The 22,108-nt window shown below is 31.2% G+C and overlaps 2 protein-coding genes and 1 long non-coding RNA gene across 17 annotated transcripts in view; 2 read left to right on the forward strand and 1 right to left on the reverse strand.

The window, feature by feature from the left end:
* Nucleotides 1-5,950, forward strand: part of LOC107992553 (uncharacterized) — a 47,592-nt gene extending 41,642 nt beyond the window's left edge. Inside the window, 4 exon segments of the mRNA XM_062072336.1 lie at nucleotides 546-724; nucleotides 1,368-1,496; nucleotides 1,745-1,927; nucleotides 2,161-5,950. Coding sequence (XP_061928320.1) covers nucleotides 546-724; nucleotides 1,368-1,496; nucleotides 1,745-1,927; nucleotides 2,161-3,062 — 1,393 coding nt within the window. The 3' untranslated portion in view covers nucleotides 3,063-5,950.
* A 563-nt stretch (nucleotides 5,951-6,513) lies between these two features.
* The window catches only part of LOC107995213 (protein rhomboid-like), a 162,118-nt gene continuing 146,523 nt past the window's right edge, over nucleotides 6,514-22,108 (reverse strand). For all 15 annotated transcript variants that reach the window (XM_062072321.1, XM_062072328.1, XM_062072322.1 and 12 more), the window contains 3 exons: nucleotides 14,819-14,989; nucleotides 14,145-14,300; nucleotides 6,514-13,765 (listed from right to left, as the gene is read on the reverse strand). In XM_062072321.1, the coding sequence (XP_061928305.1) occupies nucleotides 13,445-13,765; nucleotides 14,145-14,300; nucleotides 14,819-14,989 (648 nt within the window). In that variant the 3' untranslated portion in view covers nucleotides 6,514-13,444. The remainder of the gene's footprint in view (nucleotides 13,766-14,144; nucleotides 14,301-14,818; nucleotides 14,990-22,108) is intronic.
* LOC114576819 (uncharacterized) lies at nucleotides 14,988-16,604 on the forward strand. The gene is made up of 2 exons (XR_003696268.2): nucleotides 14,988-15,279; nucleotides 15,381-16,604. It is a non-coding gene; the product is annotated as an uncharacterized LOC114576819 (long non-coding RNA).

A 22,108-nucleotide genomic window follows, 5' to 3' on the forward strand; every position in this document is an offset into this window, starting at 1 on the left:
TTCAAAGAGAATTGAAATATTTTATAGAAATTTAGAAATTTAAAATTTTATGTTTAAGTTAGATTTAGGTTAAGTTGGTTATCTTGGATTGCTTAGAATTTTTCCTTATTTCCTATCAGTAGATACATTTTATAGTGAAAATGATGTGATGAAAGTGAAGTGATAATCATTTAATTAAAAATCTCTGTAGTATTTTGAAGATTGAAAAGAAATTCAGAGAAATTGTGCTTGCTTATGAATGTAAATACATCGAGTCGATTTATGATTCAATTGCTATTAATTCGTAGAAAGAGTTCCAAATACGTAATTTTTCTAAATTTAAAAATCATTTGCTAGAAATAATAAATAAATAATGAATAAGAAAGATAAACATAAAATGTATGAAAATATTAACCTAAAAACAGCAAATATTTTCATATGATATATTCATATCATCAATTGTACAAGAAAACACAACCAACGAATTTTGAAATTGCAAAAAATAAAGACAAACAAATGAATTCTAAAGAAAATGAAAAATATCGAATTTATGCATTTGAATGCAGGATAATTCCGTTCGTGGCGGCAGATGCGCTTGTAAAAGACAAGGCAGTTCCATCCTCGGTCACTGGATATCCTTCCGGTTCCGTAGTGGTTCCTCCAGAGCTACGGCCCACAGACACCTCAGGATTTTACGATATCGCCACTCAGGAAAACAGATTCAGCCCGCCTGTGGAGACTGAAGGTAGGTCGTATTTTAAACTCGTTCCACTGATACATTCAGCAGCCGCTCGTTCGAGTTTTACGCCCTTTCGTAAATCAAGATTTCTCGTTAGGTGACATTTTCGAAAAATCTCGTTTTTATATATTTTTCTTTTTCCTTATTTATTATTTTTTATTTTTTAAGGTTCCATTGATTTTCTTATAGATTTCTTGATTGAGAAACGAAAAGTTCTTATCAATAATCTTTTAACTCATTATTTTATAAAATTTTAGTTTCTATTTCTTTTTTATTTTTATTATATACGAAATAATTGGAAATACATGTAAGGTTTATATAATCTTTTTTATAATACAATGTATCATTATCATTTTAATGAATCATTTAATAATTTTATAATCAATATATCATTTGTTGATTTAATTATTGTGTATATATGAATGTTACATAAACAATTTAAACATAACATTACATACATTATTATTGAAGTTGAATAATTATTTATAGAATAAGAATTTTATTCTATTAATTTTGAATTATTTTTTAAAAATAGATCAGGAAACGAACATCTTTGATTATGATTCTAGAGAAATAAATAATTGATTTGAAATTTATGATATTATAATTAATATTATTTTTTTAACTTAATTTATTTTTCTTATTTGAGGTGGATTCGTACCAAGAGAACCGCCCTATTTCGATCCTTCTTATCATTCTACCGACTTGAATCTGGAAATCGGAACAGGCGTCACTGTGGTTCCGGCGCCAATCACGAATCCCCATCGTAAAGGCGATGGTAACGAATATATATTTCTTTCCATTTTTTACTTAAATTCAATATTTCCTTATTATTTTCACACCGTTAGATACATTGTCAACTAATCATAATATCATGTGGCTCGAAAATTAAGTATTAGTACAAGTAGGCAAAAATTTTATTTACAGATTACTAAATTATAATTTCAAGCTAAATTTAAAATTCAAAAGAATTTTGGGAGCTTGCAAGATCAACAAAATTCTATGCTTTTGTTTCATAAATCTCAGCCAACTGTCTCTTCGAGAATATGGAGTACCGTCACGGAGAGATTTTGCCGAGCAGCAGTATCTGCGTGATTTGCATGTGCTACCTAGGTGAGGTGATGTGTTCCTCGGAAAAGTGTCCGCTCCTCAAGATCGGATGTAGGAGGATCAACACCGACGAGACGTGTTGCGGAAAAATCGTCTGCGGTATGAAAAACTTTACGTGATTATTTAAAAAGGAAGCAGCAAAATTTTAATATTAAATTTTAATTTGAAGATTATTATTGCATGTGTTTAAACATTTCTTAAAATTTTTAAGTTGAACATATTTCCTAGTAAGATATTGTATGTAAATATGCGAAGGAATTCAAATTATATTAAATACAAAATTATATCAAATATTATGCCATCATCACTTTAAAATTTCAAAATAATTTCAGTGGAAGCAGACGAATCACCAACGGTAGTGTTGGACCGAGCAGATGCTACAGCACCTTCACTTCATCAGCCAATAGTATCACCAGATCCATTCCGCGATGTGATTAAGACTGAACCAGCTCCTGATCTGCCATCCCTGATCGGAGAAATGAAGCCTCTCCAACCTAATTTCGATTTCATAAATAAATTTCCTCTTCTGCGTCCACCTTACAGACCGGAAGAAGATCCAAACAGATTGATCTCCAAAAATAAATACAATTTAGGTCAAGAAAGTCTTGTACAACAAGAGATTTCATCAAATTACAATCTTAAAGAAACCGATCAGACTTTGAATCACATCTCTGAGACAATTCCTCAAAGAATTGGTTCTCTGGTGATAGATCACACTATCAAGAAACAAGAAAATGATACACTTCCCTGTATCAATGCAACAAAGTCTTTTGTCAAATCGAATGTTTCTAAAATTGATGATATTAATATTTCAACCGATGCCAAGCTTGGAGAGATATCTGTAAAAGTGAACGATTCTAAATTTTATTCTACTACCAGCAGATCTTCTGAATCTGATCTAAATCTCGAGGATCCTAACGATCACAGTAGCAAAGATACGAAGACAAAAGAAATATCGACGACTAGTAGGTCGGCTACCATTATCAATCAGAAGCCAGGAGAGGAAAAGAAGTTTTCCAAGGCTAGTGAAAAGATGGAAGATTTCACAGAGAGTGTAACGAAAATTATAGAGAACGAAATTCCAATGTCGGTGACGAGTTTATTGAAACTGGCTGGATGTAATATCTATGGAAGAATGTACCGCGTTGGAAGGATCATCACCGAGCTGTCTGGACCTTGTTTGGAGTGCAGGTGCACGGAGATTGGGGTGCAGTGTAAGCAGCTCAAGTGTTGATCGAGGTTGCCCGTGCTCGGGCAACCTGTTTTCCTTGCAATTAGGTTCGTTCGAGTTAATAGATTCACTGCTGCTCGATGCGTTTCCGGAGGAAAATCTTGAGATAATTGATTGACGATCTCTAACGATTTAGAATTGAATGGATCTTTAGATAGAGTGCTGGTATATTGTATTATAATTCTAATACGTTGATTAATACTTTATCTGAGAGAATTTTTGGAATTGAAAGAGATAAATTTGGAAAATTGGAAGAAGGTAAGTGAAAGAATAAGTTTGGAATAATCTTTTATGGTTATTATGTTGAAATGAGAAATTATGTAAAAGATATAAAGATTTTCAGTAAACAGGAAATTATTAAAGAAATTGAAGAAAAACTCATATAAGTGACAAAATATTTTATTAATTGAAAAATATTGAGAGATGAATTTTAATAGAAAAATTTGTATATTTCAAAGATAACATTAATAATTAATAAAAAGTATAATAAACGCAAATAGTGCAAATATGATAAACATAGAATTTTCTGAACTTATATTTGAAAAAAGATTCATTGTACCATTTTTCCTCTTAAAAAAAGTAAAATTTTTCTTTTTCTGACACTTGCATCATTTATCATTTAAACTATACGATTGGATATCATGTTTTTATTTAATTTTTTGAATCAAATTCCAATCTTAAATTTAAATTTGATTAATGATATTGCAATTTATTTGTTTTTCATTTTACTTTATTATTATTATTTCTTTTTATTCACAACCGAGCATATTTATCAAACAAAAGAAGGCTTTATATTTAGATTGAGTAAAGTGAATGTGTTAATTCCTCGAATCTGTTTTGTTCAGCGAATTAGCTTGTTGGAGGGTGATGCCACGATGGAAATTCTTAAGCAGTTGACAAGATTTTCAGGCACGTTCCGAGATTCTAAATTCCTCTTCCACTATATATTATAATTTCAGAACTATGCAATCATAATATTTCTAAGTAAAATATTCTTAATTAGGATTTATATGTGAAAATTTCATTTCGTGCACGCAAACAATTATATATCAGCATTAATTAAGCATCTTATAACAATATAGTTAAATATTATTACAAAATTTTCAATCTTTTATAAATTTTTTTATCAATATTCTAATTAACATCTCGATTGTGAAATTATTTCTATCAATTATTATTGATTCAGAGAAAGATCATTGAGGATTCAGAGAAAACGATTTTTCAATTATATTTTATGGCAAAAGTTCCTTCAAAAAAAGAAGATGGAACATTTTTTCACCGTTAAGTCTTATTAAGCTTTTGGTCTGGAAAAAATCCACAAGATTTGCAAAAATCGATCAGGATGTAATTGCAAAGGATAACAATTTCATGCTCCGTAAGAATAAAGGCAGAAGTTGCCATTTCGAGTTCCGTTCCTCTGCTTTAGGAATTAACCTGCTATTGGTCGGTGTTTCGTTTTGATTTATTCGCGTGATTTAATTCATTTGATTAAGTGGCGCACGATAAAGCTATTAAGCCGTTCACGAGATTCCGTGGATTCATCTTGTAATATTTCATAAAATAAAATCGTTACAATTTTTTTTTGAATTACAAATTTTTATCGAAAATAAATAAAACGTATTAATATTTAATATACGAAAAATATTATATTGTGTGAAACTTAAATTACGTCCTTATATATTTTATATTACAGGAATAAGATCTACATTTTATCAAAAATCTTATTTAGTGAAATATTTATATAAAAAGTATGAGTAGAAATTAAAAATTTTATTATCAAAACGCATTCAGAAAATAGAGGAAACCGTGCTATTGAATTTGCTTTTTGATTCATCCAAATATCTCGATCGGTTGCCGAGATATAAGAACTCAAAGTATCCATAATGTTTGTATTTAAGCCAGTGTAAAGTTTACGAATGTGTTCGTGGCACAGTGACCTATATTTTTTCCAGGAATCGCATCTATTATTTGTTTGGAGTTTGGGATAGGTCAGTGAAACGAAGTGCGAACGAGAGTTCCGAGTAGAGACAAAGACGGAGATAACAGAATATTGAAAATTACCTTTTTCTTTACACGACGATATCTCGGGAACCGAAAGTCGTATCGAGATAAATTAAAAAGCATTTTAAAGGGCAAGGATCCTAATTTCTAATGATCTTTTATTATTGATCGGAAATCATTATCTTCAAAATTATAGCGATTTAAAGTTTTCATAATTTTAATAGGACTTAATGCGATAGATATAATTATTTCTGAAATGATGTTACTTATATCAATTTTACAGGCTGATTTGTTACAGTTCAGAGTTTCGAAAACTCGATTTAAATAAATTCATTCTATATTCCTCCGATAAAATAAAAATTCGAATAGGAAAATTTGCATCTCGGAACAATTGCCAAATAATTCTATTTATTTCAATTTCATAACGTGTATCAGTGGCATCGCGTCCTCCATAGATACACTTAATCCTGTATGTTATTTTTTTTTATCAACCAGATCCCGTATACTGCGTAAATACAATTAATTATAATATTGTGATTCTTACAACGTGGTGCTATGATCACATTGCTATTATTTAGATCGTAAGCGTAGCCAGTAATTAATCTTAACGTAATCAATGAAGAATAAGTCGATATTGTAATCGAATTGGTACAACGATTCCTCGGCGAAACGTCTTCTCTTTCCTTTTTTTCCGTTCCTCTCGTTTTTTCTCGTTTTTCTTTCTCGTTTTAAGAGTTGCAGGGGGACACCGTGCCGGAAATGGATCACGGGTAAGCGTAATCGTTTCTGTATCGCGTTAGCAAGGCCGTAAATTCGCGCTGAATGCCGCACAGAGGCTTGTACTATACGTTTTATTGTACGATTGTCGTAATAAACGTTTACGGAATTCATGTTGGTTATTATTCTTTTGTTACTCCTTTTTTTTTTTCATGTTTTAGGAGAAAATGAATCAGAATATAAGTTTGTTTATGAAATCTTTGTGGAATAGGGATTCATGCATCATAAAAATTGTTTGTAGTTTAAAAATTTAGAAAATGAATTACGAAATGTGTAATAATAATTGATTTTTATTATTTTTCTTATTTTATACTTTAAAAATATAATATTATATTTTTTTCTCTCCTATGATTTTTTATATATAAAGAATCTTACCTTTTCGTTGATTCTTCTTTAACTTTTCTTCTTAGAATAGTTGTTTTATTATTAAAAATTTTTATTAAGATAATTTTCGAATTATTTGCTGTTATCTGCTGTTAATCTAAACTTTCAAGTTATAATTTTATTAAAATCGAAACTTGGATAATACATAAAGATTTTAGAATCATAGATGGAAGGATTAATTGCTCAATTGTGAGGTGAATGGTAGATCAATTTCAATTTATTCAATGATAAGAAATTAACCATGAAATTTGTCGAGGTTCCATGCGTTTGTTAAAGGTAAAAGGCAATGGGATTACAGAAACCATGGTATGATTTCGACTTTATTGCAGGCAATCGATTGTTTTGATACACAGTTGGAGAGGTGACAAACTCTCCATTTAAATATGGCCCGTGATCAAATCACAGCGTATATAATCGTATTTATATTTATATCCAATTAGTCGGTATTTACAGATATATTCCGTGTTCATCATTATTATTAATCGTGTCGACGATATTATATTTTATTGAGTTCATAACACTAACATAATCACAGCCAGTTCGCCACGTGTTTTTGGTAGATGTATGTATATATATATATATATTATATATATATATATATATGTATATATATATATATATTATATATATATATAACTTTGTAAGTGTGTATTAATATCGTTAAACAAGTAGGTACGATGATCGACTAAATTGCCGGAGAGAACACATTTTTTTTTTCGTTCGAATTCCCCACAAATCGATTTAGAAATATCAGAGGTAAGAAAGATATATATTTCTTTAAATGTTGATGTTTAATTCTAAAATTTTAAACTACTCTTCTTCTTCTCCTCGAGAAATTTGAATTTATTTAAAAAAAAAGTAAAAGAATTAAGAATTTTTCTTCGATTATATTTATCTCTCGAAAATTTACAAATTCTACTTTCAGAATCCATCTTAAATAAACAAAGAATTATTTCTAAAAATCTTTCTTTTTTTTTCCTCGTTCAAAAAGTAATTTTCTCGACGAAGAAAAATCAAAATTTTAGATAGATAGTTCTTATTGTCTGACAAAGCCTTTTTTTTGTATTAAAAAAAAAAATCATTTGACGATTTATTGTCAAAAAATTAAGGGAAAAAGTTCTTTCCAAGATTTGTGAGTAATCGGAACACGATACGGCACTACTTTCCTATCTATCGATTAATTCCTACGTACAATTGTAAATGTATTCTTTTCTTGTATTTGGCAGCATGGTTAATGCCTTCGTCGCGATTCAACCAAAGAGACAATTTTCTAGATTGTTGGCTCTTTGGAAAAAATTCTTCACCCCTGAAACTCGGATTTCTTTTTCACCATTCATACTTCCTTAATATTCAAAAAGGTTCATGCATTCGTAAATTCTTAACGAGCGTCTACCAAAATTATCTAAACTAAAATTGGCTATTGATTAAAATTTTCTTCTCTATACGAAAAATCTCTTCGCACGCATTCATCGACTTCCGATTTTTTTTTCTTTTTCATCAAAATTGCATTAATTTTGAGCTGAAAATTCTCGAGAATCTGCGATTCGAGATTTTGAAAAATCTTGAGAAAAGAATCCAAGAAAGAGCGGTTTTTTTTAAATAGCATTTCTCATCTCTCAATCCTCAAGTTCTATCTTTAATTCATTTTTCCATTGCACAATATATTAATAATAATAATAATTGGTTTACAACCAATGTTTGTTAATTAAAAATTCGAGCATTCAATTATATCATTTTCTTATTTGTCTTATCACATGTTAATTGGTAATTAAATGAATATTAAATATTCTTATTAAAAGATTCGAATTTCTAAAGATTATATATAATAATTTTTCTTCTTTTGATATTTCTCTCTCTCTCTCTCTCTTTTCTCTTTTATCACGCATACACGTTAATCGATCAACCCATTTACATTACGATACTTAATTACTTTCTTCCATTGTACAACAATCATTCGATCGCCAATTCAAAAATTCCATTTCATCAAACGTAACAATTTTATTTTCGACAGATAATCGGAAATCGTTTCTTTCCAAGCCTCTATATAACATCAATAATTTTATTCTATCTACTCTTAACTCTTATTTTCTTATCACTGTACAATTGCATTATCGTACATTGCACTGACGTTAGAACAACAAGTGTTCTTGTTTTCTAATAAACAAAACAAAAAAATATTATACAACTTTTATTCAAAAGAAAAAAAAATTATCTAGGATCACTTTAACCAATTAAAGTGCAATCTTAAGTGTCCTTCAATCCCTTGCCTTTTCCCTCCTCTTTTCTTTTTACTTAACCCCTTGTAACCTAATTTATATATATTTTCTTAAACCTCAAAAATCGTATCACCAAAATTTTTTCTCTACTCTGAAACATCTTTTGCTTTACCTTCTAAATCCTACAGCAACAAATCCAAATCTTTAATACAAAAAAGAAAAAAGAAACTACTCATAAACGATATTATATTTCACAATAAAAAAAGATCTTCTTTTAAGCGTTCCTTTCCTTTTCTTTATCGAAGCAAAATCATAATTCCTTCCTTGGTCCGCGAACGTGACCCGATATCACGAGGCAAGGGGTTAAATTCTCATCGAAATCGTTCGGAGCGAGAGTCGCGGAAAAGACACTTTCAGCTTAGAACTAAAGGTGTGACGTCGTAAATACAAGAGGGTGCAGGCGACGCAGAACTTTAATTCCTTCTTCTCCTCCTCTTTCTCCTTCTATTCATTCTCATCTTTCTCTCTTTCTCTTATTTGGCGTGGACAGAGGAGATGCACGATTAGAGGGTGGAAAAAGATCGCGATCGAAATTCCAGCCACGTTTGTGTACGCCAACACCTCGCGTTTCTTGGAAAATTTTTCGATTTACTACAATTAAATTCCATGTCTTTCGATGTTTCTTCCATGGACCCGAATAATACGAGTGATTTTGTGGAATTAACACAACGATCTCTGAATACAACAACTCTTTGCGCTCTTGATCTTTATTGATATTTTATTTTAAGTTGGTACCCCAGGAAATAGGAATCAGTAAGTCATGTTTATGTTTCCTTGTTCGATTAATGTCGTATTATATTTATATCATTTCACATTGCAGGGGATGAAAAAAGAATTGGTGAAAAGAATTTGCTGCAATATAACGGTATTTGATAATTTAACCATTATATTTTTCTAATTCGTTTCATTTACATTAAGAATTAGATTAAGAATTGAAATAAAAATCTTTCCAAACGAGTTACCATCAGAACTACGAACTTTTGAAACGATAGAAGTTTAGAATGCTCAATTGAGAAATTCCATTGCGGTGGCCCTCCCGCATTCACCGCCAGAGGAATTCGTAGCAACACAGCAATTCTCGCAAGTTCTCGCCTAATCATCCTGTTCATGCGAATATGTCCTCCGAGACGCCAGTGGAGCGTGAATTTCACCTCCACCACGTCTGGGGCAAGAATCTCTCTTGGGGAGGCTTGCTAATGAGTCCATTAGCAGGCCCTGGACGACATGCCATTTTTCTTTCTTTTCACTCATCCTTCTTTTCATTCCCTTACCCTTTTTTCTTTCTATTCACCGTTATATTGGATAAAGGGGGAATACGCGCGTCATGAATTTGAATGTCAAAAATTTGGATACAATCAAAAAATGAAAATGAACCTGTCCCTCTGATAAAAATATCCATGATGATAAATTATGAAAATCAGAAGGGTTGGTTTAATGAAAAATTCTGTACATGCGAAGAGAGAACATGGACGTGCAACAATATTGTATGGGAAAGGAAAAATTGTATATCTGGAAGAGAAAATATATATAGTAACTTTTAAAATATGAAAATGGAGAATATTCTGTGAAAGAAGAACGTTATATATAGAGAAAACAATATGGAAGATATGTATGGGATATGGAAATTGATAAATAATAAAGGAAATATTCAATGTGAAGGATATTTATAATAACAAGATATGAAGATATAAAAATTTGATGATACAATGGTGGAAAAATCTGTCTACTTTATTGGAGCTGTATTGTAAAAGGACGGAATAATATTGGCAGTGTTTTAAAAATTAATTTTGATCCCCTTTTCAGAGATATTGGTTTCGTTTTCCTATTTTTTAGAAAAAATCATTCCTTAATTTATAGAAATACAAAATTTAGGCATCGACATTTTTGGAAAAGAAATTTTCATCCCATATTTTAAATATAAAATAAAATATCTATAAAATCACTCTTATCATGACTTGATACAAATCGATAAAGAATCAGAGCGCAAAAGATTAAATATCAAATATCCAAAAATCGTACGATATTCCCACTCGAATTAAATTTAATAAAAATATTAAAATTTCCAATACACGCAAATCGAAATTCAAATCGAAACGATTCATAAAATCCATTCCACCATGCAAAAATTGAACTATATAATACTAAAAGTATTATAGGAGACGCATAAAATTGATAAAAGGTAGTCGTACGATTTTTCAGAAGGAAATCAGGTCGTTCTCACGCGTCATCTTCGACGACAACGACGTCCTCGATGTCGACGACCATCCACCTCGACCAAGGAAGCATCGTTGTGTCGATTCTGAAAATGCATTTCTCGTCCAATTTTTGTCAGATTTCATCCATGGGATCAGTTGGAGGAAAGAAGCGAGCGATGAGAGGAATTCGTCGTTTGCAGTCGCCATTAAATATCGAATACTTATCCTTATTTTAATTGGTAATCTATAGCAAAGAATTATTTTAGAACGTTCTTATTAATTAATGTTCCTGAATTTGTGGAGAATCGAATGAACCGAAGTTCGTTTCTTTTTTTTCAATGTGATAATTTAAAAGAATTTAAGAATTAAAAGTTATAATAAAATTGAACGGTATTGAAATATAATATATGGAACTAAGAAAATGTTTGTTAATATTTATATCTATAGTTGAATGTTATGTACAGAGTGTTTTAATTTAGAAGAAGAAATCAAATTTAAAAATTGCTAAGGCATTAAGAATTACATTAAAATTATAAGATGTTAATACTCTTTATATAAATATTGTATATAGACTATTAATTGATAACAATAGTTATTTTTTAATTGAAATAATAATTTTTCAATGATAGAAAGATATTAGAAAATGAGGAAAATTATTGAATGAAATAAATTACAAAAAACTTGGAAAAAGAAAAAGAGACTATTATATCTCTTCTGTTCATCAGTTTTCACACAATCAGGGACAACGGCCTAGCGATATTTTACCAATCAACGGATTTCAGGCTTACTACTAGTCGATTGTACACTCGTCACTTCAACAATTATCTCGTCGATCGACATCGTTCGCTATCAATTCTTTTCTGTCATTGTTCCGAACGTTTCGATTCAACAACAAAATCATCCTGACCATTTAACGTTTTTCCAACTTTGTTACATCAGTTTTCATCATCCACTTGTTTCATGAGAAAGCATTCTTCAAAGTCTCAAATCTTTGATCTCTCTCTTTTTTATCAGTACACTCAACAATTCTAGTTCGATCATTATTAAACAGACCAATTTCTTCGATTTTCTCGACACTTTTTTTTAACACTTCCTTCGTTTGAAAAAGAAGAAACTTTTAAGTTTTCTTCGAATGCTCAGCAAATAAGTACGTGGATCCATTAGAGGATCCTTCAAGAGTCTAACTTTTGCTTTTAAAATCCTTTTTCTTCAATCATCGAAAGTTAAGGCCAAAAATTTAAAATCACTCTCCTACATTGAATTAAATTGAAAATTATGCAATTACGTGTATCAATAGCAATTTTCTTTACTTCTTTAAAGGCTTTCGAAGAATTTTCATATAATAAAATTCTTAAGTCGATTCTCTTTTTCAATTTCTTAAGGGACTTGGTAATTCCAAACTTTTGGCCAGAATACCAAATCTATTTTTTCAAATAATCCAGTTTCTTTAACTTCCGCACTCATTTCTCTGTCCATTCACTGAACGTTCATTTAAATAGCTGATCAGATCATTGCACAATTCAACTTCTTCTTTCGATTCTCTGTTTCACAAAACTACAATCAAAAGTTCCTGTCGATCGAGTTCTTTCAATTCCTTCTTTTCATACACCAGAAGTACATATAAATATCGTACGTAGTCAAACTTCTTCAGTCACCATTTCTATCTATCAAAATCATCTTTATCGATCGTATTGACAAAATAATCGCGGTCCAGCAAGCAATTTATACGGTTCGTAAGTGTCCATTCGTCGTTTGAACGACGACGATTCGTCAGAGTTTGAAAAAACACCGTCACAAATCACTGTAATCTCGCTATTAGAGACAGTTTGGCCAACATAGATTTCTCTTTTCGAATCGAAGACATCACAAAGTAAAGATAAAAAGAATCAAATCTTTTAAAGGAGATATTTTAAAAACGTGGACACGATGGTGTTGTGGTTCTCTCGAAAAAGAGATTCTCGATCATTCCTGTCGATACACTTAAAGAAACTTCGATCCAGCTACCTGGAATTCTACCAGCCAATTTTCTTTTGTTTCCTTTTTTTCGGTAAGAATCGCTTAGGTTCCTCTCATGTCTCTTCTCCTTTCTCTTTTTTTTTGGTTGATCGATTGATCTTGTTTTTTTCCATTTTTATTACTATCTTCTTTCGAGAGGGAGAAATTGTTTGCTTGATGGATGGTTCTCTTGTGGCAGTTTTTTTGTAAGCAGTGAAAATCAATGGATTTTTCAGGGACACTATCTTTTCTTCGTGTTTCTTCTAATTTTTCAGAATGTCTTTCCTTTTTACAATTAAATGCACATCGTTTATTCATTACTGTTTATTCTCAAAGTTCAAGTTATACAACTCTTTTCAATATTTTATTTTTCCAAGATTTCTTCCAAGTTCAATTTATAAATTAATTTCTTATTCCATACAATTCCAAAATCTTTCTTCTCGATCATTTCCATCAGCACCATGTCACTTCTAACCGATTCACACTTGTAAAAAATTTCCTTATTTATTAATAATCCACAATATTTCCAATCTTCGAGATTCAAAGATTCATATCTCAGATTTCATCGTCGAATCTTTCTTCCCACAATTTCACACGATTCCAATTTTCTCCCTGGGTCCAAGTAGCGTGGCAAATATTCCCATTCCAAAGAGATAAAATTGAGAAGGACCTACTCGAAAACGCTCTCGGCGGCTTCCCTGATCTTGACGATAAGGAAGGATCGTCTGCAGAGCTTGACGAGCAGCTCGATCCTCTGTCAGGATGGCTTCCTCAGTTGTGGAAGGGCGATCAGGTAGATGTTGCCCAAGATGGCGCCTACGACGAGGAGCATCACGCTAATGGCGGATAAGAGTCGAACGAATCTGACGAATCTTCGTCCCCTTGCGTCCTTTTTGCTCTGGTTTGGGAACACAGCCAGCCCCAAGAGAGGTCCTGCCAGTGCACCAGCTACGTGCGCGGCCCAACCGACTCGACCACAACCTAGAAGGGCTGGGATTGGCAGAGAAGCAACGTCCGCACTGGCTAAGAGTAGTACCGCGCCTAGCCGCCAGCCGGCATAACGGAGCTCTCCATGACACTGGAAACATAGATGGATACATAGATGGATTTTGTTATTCAATGGTTTATGAGTTTTGTGAACGAACGAATGAAATTGGATTGAAATTCTTAAGGAAGAAGTTTTTAAGGAATTAATTAAATTAAACAAAATTAACAATTTTTTAAATTTTTTATGCAAGAAAAATTCTGGAAGAATTTAGAGAAAATTTGAGTTGAATGATGAATGTCTTGGAAAAATGTTTTAAAAGAGCAATAAAAGAGAAAGTTAAATTACCTGAAAATCATATAAATAAAGAAAAAAATTTGTTATATATATAATAATAATTTTACAATTTTGAGAAGATGTTGAATCAAGCATGTTTCACAATATCATAATGATAATTAACAATATTTCTTACCAAATAAAGATGTGCAAGATGGCTGGTAAGTAAGGCATATACACCTGCCGAGGCACCAACCAAGAAGAGGCTTGGTTGAAGAAGGGATGCCCCAAGTGCACCGCAAACGCCACCTCCTAAATAGATGGTTGCCACTCCTATTCGACCCTGTTCCACCTATGATCATCGATAATTTCTTTCCTCCCATACATTTCCCATGCCGTTAGAAGAATTTCTTGTAATAAATAGTTGAACACAGAATGCTTCGTTAATACAAATAAAAATAGAATTCTTCGTCTTTCCATAAAAATTTCAATTAAAAGAACCAAAGACGATGAAAAGAAAAATTGAAGGATATCGAAAGAAATTAATGTGAGAATTATTACAGATTACTAAAAAATTCCAATTTTACGTTATAATAAATTCAAGAACAATACAAATATATACAGATTTTACAAAGAGAGACGTAAGTATCTATATATATAAATCTAGGTCCATTGGAAAATCCACGCAATTCTGACGGCGTTTTTAATCTAGCTAATATCATAAAATAAGGAAAAAGAAATTTCAAAGAAGGAAATCATTTTTGAATTCAATGGACACGGATCGATCGGTCTGCCCGAAGGATACACATTGCAGGAGGTCACCGTAAAGGGTGGCCAGCCAAAGGTAGGCAATTAGTCTGATTAACTCACCTCGAGAGGGGTGGCCAACACCAGCTGGATGACCACGTTCAACGCAAGGTGGAGCGCGTTCGAGTGCAGCAGCATGTACGAGGCGAACCTCCATCCTTGCACCCTCTGACGGGGGTCGTAGACCAACCACCTGCGCAGCGTCGCTTCGTCTCCCAGGCAGTGTACGGCTATCTATCGTCATCCAGAATGCGATTTCATTGCCTCGTGTTCTGGCGTACCATGAATATAATGTGCATGATAAATGGTGAATCATGCAAGGGTGAGTTTTTGTAAAGAAACGTTTTGTGTTTCAGTTTCTATCCAGTATGCAGTACACAATACATAATACATTGAATATTTATCAGTATTGGGAATTTAACGCAAATTTGTCATGGATTTGTTATTACCATAGATGATACGTTAAAGGAATAAGAATTGTAGAGGAAAAATTATTTACGACTGTATTTAGATAATTGTTCCTGGTAAGAAAAATATTTTTAGAGTATTTTTTATTTAACATATGTTGAAATGTTTATAATTGTATTGTATTTTTAACTAAAATTTATTTGATTAATGATTGCAGGATGCTGGATATTGCAAAATAAAGGAATTTTATAAATTAAACATTTTAATTTGTTTTTGATACAATAGATGGATTCGTATCTAATTAATATACAAACTAGCTTGCAAATTATTCCAATAATCCAATACACTATTTCATTTCATTAATATATTATACAATATGTAAAATTAATTAATTTATCATAAATATCATCGAATCTTGATATCTTCGCTCAAACGTGCATCAAAAGAGAGACACGTAATGGAAAAAGCACAAATCTTTAAAACTGATTGTCTATTGGAAAAAAAAAAGAAAAAAAAAAAGAAAAATGTGTTGCGAACATTTTCATCGGCGAAATTATTTGCAAATTATTGCCATTACCCCGAAAAACAAAACATTAATGCGTTTCTGGATGAAAATACCCATCCCCTGTGCAAAGGAGTTAAAAATTCGAATGCGCATTATCGATGAACAATCTAGCGAATAATTAATTCCATTCCCGCATGGAAATTCGAGCTGGCAAAATGATAATTAATCAAAACTGCTTGTTTAATGCCGAATAAACCGCCGTCGTTGTCAGCCTTTAAATAATGAACGATTTGAATATCCCTTCGTGTTATTATGAATGATAATTGACACATCGTGCGAGAGAAAAGACGCTGTATTATCGAGAAATCACCTGTGATGCCAATTCAGAAGTGAAGTGAAGTGAAGTGAAGTGAAGTGAAATGAAATAAATTAAAATATAAGTAATTAAGAAATAATTAAGAAAATGTATATATAATGTATATTAGAATGTAAGAATAAGAATATGAAATAAGATTTTGTTATTTTTAATTGTAATAGCACGAATATATTTGAGAATAAAACTTTGAAAAATTATTAAGAATGAAAATTACTCTAATGTGTATCTTTGATTTTATAGAATTTTATTCTTAAATATATTTGTGTCTAAATGCTAATAATTATTAAATGTATTGTAAACTTTTCAATTAATAAGACATTATTTTATTATAAAAATTTTATAAGAAAAATTTCATCATATGTATATATATATTTTAAATTATAAAATATAATACATATGAACATAAAATTTTATGATATAAAATATATATACATATGAATGTTGATTTTGTCTAGTATATTTATGTATAAGATATATGTAATATAAGGTTATGTATAAAATATAAGATATATTACTACATGTACAAACACTTATACAATAAAGCTATTTATTTTTCTTTATATATATTCTTTTTATATTCTATACCCATCAATACATCCTCTATCAATATAAATTCCACATATTCCCTTTTTCCGATTAAAATCAAAAAATAATCAAAATACTAAAATTTAAAAAAAATCCCATAAAATAAATATAAAATAAATATAATAATAAAATAAATACAATAAAATATTTCACTATTTCATAAAATTAATTCCTCTAAAATATGAAGTACTAATTACAATAACATAATAAATAAAAATTAATTATAAGAGCATTAATATTTTTAGCAAATGAAATACTATTAAAAATCATAACAACACAAACCGTAACTTCGCCAACACAAATCGTTAAAAAAACGAAAATTTGGACCACAAATACTGCAAGATCGATGCCTGCGAGAAATTTTAAGTGACACCAACACATACATCATAATCTCCTGTTAAAAAACGGAAAATTTGGACCACAAATACAGCAAGATCGATATCTGCGAGAAATTTTTAGTGCCACCTACATAAACATCATATTCTCCTGTTAAAAAGTCGGAAATTTGGACGAGAAACTTTAAGAAATTGGTCTCTGTTAAAATTTTTTAGTGCCACCTCTTTACATATCATATTCTCCTGTTAAAAAGTCGGAAATTTGGACGAGAAATTTTAAGAAACTTTAAGAATTGGCCCTCTGTTAAAATTTTTAGTGCCACCTCTTTACATATCATATTCTCCTGTTAAAAAGTCGGAAATTTGGGCGAGAAACTTTAAGAAATTGGTCTCTGTTAAAATTTTTAATGCCACCTCTTTACATATCATATTCTCCTGTTAAAAAGTGGAAAATTTGGACGAGAAACTTTAAGAAATTGGTCTCTGTTAAAATTTTTAGTGCCACCTCTTTACTTATCATATTCTCCTGTTAAAAAGTCGGAAATTTGGACGAGAAACTTTAAGAAATTGGTCTCTGTTAAAATTTTTAATGCCACCTCTTTACATATCATATTCTCCTGTTAAAAAGTCGGAAATTTGGGCGAGAAATTTTAAGAAACTTTAAGAATTGGCCCTCTGTTAAAATTTTTAGTGCCACCTCTTTACATATCATATTCTCCTGTTAAAAAGTGGAAAATTTGGACGAGAAACTTTAAGAAATTGGTCTCTGTTAAAATTTTTTAGTGCCACCTCTTTACTTATCATATTCTCCTGTTAAAAAGTCGGAAATTTGGACGAGAAACTTTAAGAAATTGGTCTCTGTTAAAATTTTTTAATGCCACCTCTTTACATATCATATTCTCCTGTTAAAAAGTCGGAAATTTGGGCGAGAAATTTTAAGAAACTTTAAGAATTGGCCCTCTGTTAAAATTTTTAGTGCCACCTCTTTACATATCATATTCTCCTGTTAAAAAGTCGGAAATTTGGGCGAGAAATTTTAAGAAACTTTAAGAATTGGCACTCTGTTAAAATTTTAAGTGCCACCTCTTTACATATCATATTCTCCTGTTAAAAAGTCGGAAATTTGGGCGAGAAATTTTAAGAAACTTTAAGAATTGGCCCTCTGTTAAAATTTTTAGTGCCACCTCTTTACGTATCATATTCTCCTGTTAAAAAGTTGAAAATTTGGACGAGAAACTTTAAGAAATTGGTCTCTGTTAAAATTTTTAATGCCACCTCTTTACATATCATATTCTCCTGTTAAAAAGTCGGAAATTTGGGCGAGAAATTTTAAGAAACTTTAAGAATTGGCCCTCTGTTAAAATTTTTAGTGCCACCTCTTTACATATCATATTCTCCTGTTAAAAAGTCGGAAATTTGGGCGAGAAATTTTAAGAAACTTTAAGAATTGGCCCTCTGTTAAAATTTTTAGTGCCACCTCTTTACTTATCATATTCTCCTGTTAAAAAGTCGGAAATTTGGACGAGAAACTTTAAGAAATTGGTCTCTGTTAAAATTTTTAGTGCCACCTCTTTACATATCATATTCTCCTGTTAAAAAGTCGGAAATTTGGGCGAGAAATTTTAAGAAACTTTAAGAATTGGGCATCTGTTAAAATTTTTAGTGCCACCTCTTTACATATCATATTCTCCTGTTAAAAAGTCGGAAATTTGGGCGAGAAATTTTAAGAAACTTTAAGAATTGGGCCTCTGTTAAAATTTTTAGTGCCACCTCTTTACATATCATATTCTCCTGTTAAAAGTCGGAAATTTGGGCGAGAAATTTTAAGAAACTTTAAGAATTGGCCCTCTGTTAAAATTTTTAGTGCCACCTCTTTACGTATCATATTCTCCTGTTAAAAAGTGGAAAATTTGGACGAGAAACTTTAAGAAATTGGTCTCTGTTAAAATTTTTAGTGCCACCTCTTTACATATCATATTCTCCTGTTAAAAAGTTGAAAATTTGGACGAGAAACTTTAAGAAATTGGTCTCTGTTAAAATTTTTAATGCCACCTCTTTACATATCATATTCTCCTGTTAAAAAGTCGGAAATTTGGGCGAGAAATTTTAAGAAACTTTAAGAATTGGCCCTCTGTTAAAATTTTTAGTGCCACCTCTTTACATATCATATTCTCCTGTTAAAAAGTCGGAAATTTGGGCGAGAAATTTTAAGAAACTTTAAGAATTGGCCCTCTGTTAAAATTTTTAGTGCCACCTCTTTACGTATCATATTCTCCTGTTAAAAAGTTGAAAATTTGGACGAGAAACTTTAAGAAATTGGTCTCTGTTAAAATTTTTAGTGCCACCTCTTTACATATCATATTCTCCTGTTAAAAAGTCGGAAATATGGGCGAGAAATTTTAAGAAACTTTAAGAATTGGGCATCTGTTAAAATTTTTAGTGCCACCTCTTTACATATCATATTCTCCTGTTAAAAAGTCGGAAATTTGGGCGAGAAATTTTAAGAAACTTTAAGAATTGGCCCTCTGTTAAAATTTTTAGTGCCACCTCTTTACATATCATATTCTCCTGTTAAAAAGTCGGAAATTTGGACGAGAAACTTTAAGAAATTGGTCTCTGTTAAAATTTTTAGTGCCACCTCTTTACATATCATATTCTCCTGTTAAAAAGTCGGAAATTTGGGCGAGAAATTTTAAGAAACTTTAAGAATTGGCCCTCTGTTAAAATTTTTAGTGCCACCTCTTTACATATCATATTCTCCTGTTAAAAAGTCGGAAATTTGGACGAGAAACTTTAAGAAATTGGTCTCTGTTAAAATTTTTAGTGCCACCTCTTTACATATCATATTCTCCTGTTAAAAAGTCGGAAATTTGGGCGAGAAATTTTAAGAAACTTTAAGAATTGGGCATCTGTTAAAATTTTTAGTGCCACCTCTTTACATATCATATTCTCCTGTTAAAAAGTCGGAAATTTGGGCGAGAAATTTTAAGAAACTTTAAGAATTGGGCCTCTGTTAAAATTTTTAGTGCCACCTCTTTACATATCATATTCTCCTGTTAAAAAGTCGGAAATTTGGGCGAGAAATTTTAAGAAACTTTAAGAATTGGCCCTCTGTTAAAATTTTTAGTGCCACCTCTTTACATATCATATTCTCCTGTTAAAAAGTCGGAAATTTGGACGAGAAACTTTAAGAAATTGGTCTCTGTTAAAATTTTTTAATGCCACCTCTTTACATATCATATTCTCCTGTTAAAAAGTCGGAAATTTGGGCGAGAAATTTTAAGAAACTTTAAGAATTGGCCCTCTGTTAAAATTTTTAGTGCCACCTCTTTACATATCATATTCTCCTGTTAAAAAGTCGGAAATTTGGGCGAGAAATTTTAAGAAACTTTAAGAATTGGCCCTCTGTTAAAATTTTTAGTGCCACCTCTTTACGTATCATATTCTCCTGTTAAAAAGTTGAAAATTTGGACGAGAAACTTTAAGAAATTGGTCTCTGTTAAAATTTTTAGTGCCACCTCTTTACATATCATATTCTCCTGTTAAAAAGTCGGAAATTTGGGCGAGAAATTTTAAGAAACTTTAAGAATTGGGCATCTGTTAAAATTTTTAGTGCCACCTCTTTACATATCATATTCTCCTGTTAAAAAGTCGGAAATTTGGGCGAGAAATTTTAAGAAACTTTAAGAATTGGCCCTCTGTTAAAATTTTTAGTGCCACCTCTTTACATATCATATTCTCCTGTTAAAAAGTCGGAAATTTGGACGAGAAACTTTAAGAAATTGGTCTCTGTTAAAATTTTTTAGTGCCACCTCTTTACATATCATATTCTCCTGTTAAAAAGTCGGAAATTTGGGCGAGAAATTTTAAGAAACTTTAAGAATTGGCCCTCTGTTAAAATTTTTAGTGCCACCTCTTTACATATCATATTCTCCTGTTAAAAAGTCGGAAATTTGGGCGAGAAATTTTAAGAAACTTTAAGAATTGGCCCTCTGTTAAAATTTTTAGTGCCACCTCTTTACATATCATATTCTCCTGTTAAAAAGTCGGAAATATGGGCGAGAAACTTTAAGAATTGGCCCTCTGTTAAAATTTTTAGTGCCACCTCTTTACATATCATATTCTCCTGTTAAAAAGTCGGAAATTTGGGCGAGAAATTTTAAGAAACTTTAAGAATTGGCCCTCTGTTAAAATTTTTAGTGCCACCTCTTTACATATCATATTCTCCTGTTAAAAAGTCGGAAATTTGGACGAGAAACTTTAAGAAATTGGTCTCTGTTAAAATTTTTAGTGCCACCTCTTTACATATCATATTCTCCTGTTAAAAAGTCGGAAATTTGGGCGAGAAATTTTAAGAAACTTTAAGAATTGGCCCTCTGTTAAAATTTTTAGTGCCACCTCTTTACATATCATATTCTCCTGTTAAAAAGTCGGAAATTTGGGCGAGAAATTTTAAGAAACTTTAAGAATTGGCCCTCTGTTAAAATTTTTAGTGCCACCTCTTTACTTATCATATTCTCCTGTTAAAAAGTCGGAAATTTGGACGAGAAACTTTAAGAAATTGGTCTCTGTTAAAATTTTTAGTGCCACCTCTTTACAAATCATATTCTCCTGTTAAAAAGTCGGAAATTTGGGCGAGAAATTTTAAGAAACTTTAAGAATTGGCCCTCTGTTAAAATTTTTAGTGCCACCTCTTTACATATCATATTCTCCTGTTAAAAAGTCGGAAATTTGGGCGAGAAATTTTAAGAAACTTTAAGAATTGGGCATCTGTTAAAATTTTTAGTGCCACCTCTTTACATATCATATTCTCCTGTTAAAAAGTCGGAAATTTGGGCGAGAAATTTTAAGAAACTTTAAGAATTGGCCCTCTGTTAAAATTTTTAGTGCCACCTCTTTACATATCATATTCTCCTGTTAAAAAGTCGGAAATTTGGACGAGAAACTTTAAGAAATTGGTCTCTGTTAAAATTTTTTAGTGCCACCTCTTTACATATCATATTCTCCTGTTAAAAAGTCGGAAATTTGGGCGAGAAATTTTAAGAAACTTTAAGAATTGGCCCTCTGTTAAAATTTTTAGTGCCACCTCTTTACATATCATATTCTCCTGTTAAAAAGTCGGAAATTTGGGCGAGAAATTTTAA

The sequence above is a fragment of the Apis cerana genome, linkage group LG3, assembly GCF_029169275.1.
Source record: "Apis cerana isolate GH-2021 linkage group LG3, AcerK_1.0, whole genome shotgun sequence".
Classification (NCBI taxonomy): domain Eukaryota; kingdom Metazoa; phylum Arthropoda; class Insecta; order Hymenoptera; family Apidae; genus Apis; species Apis cerana.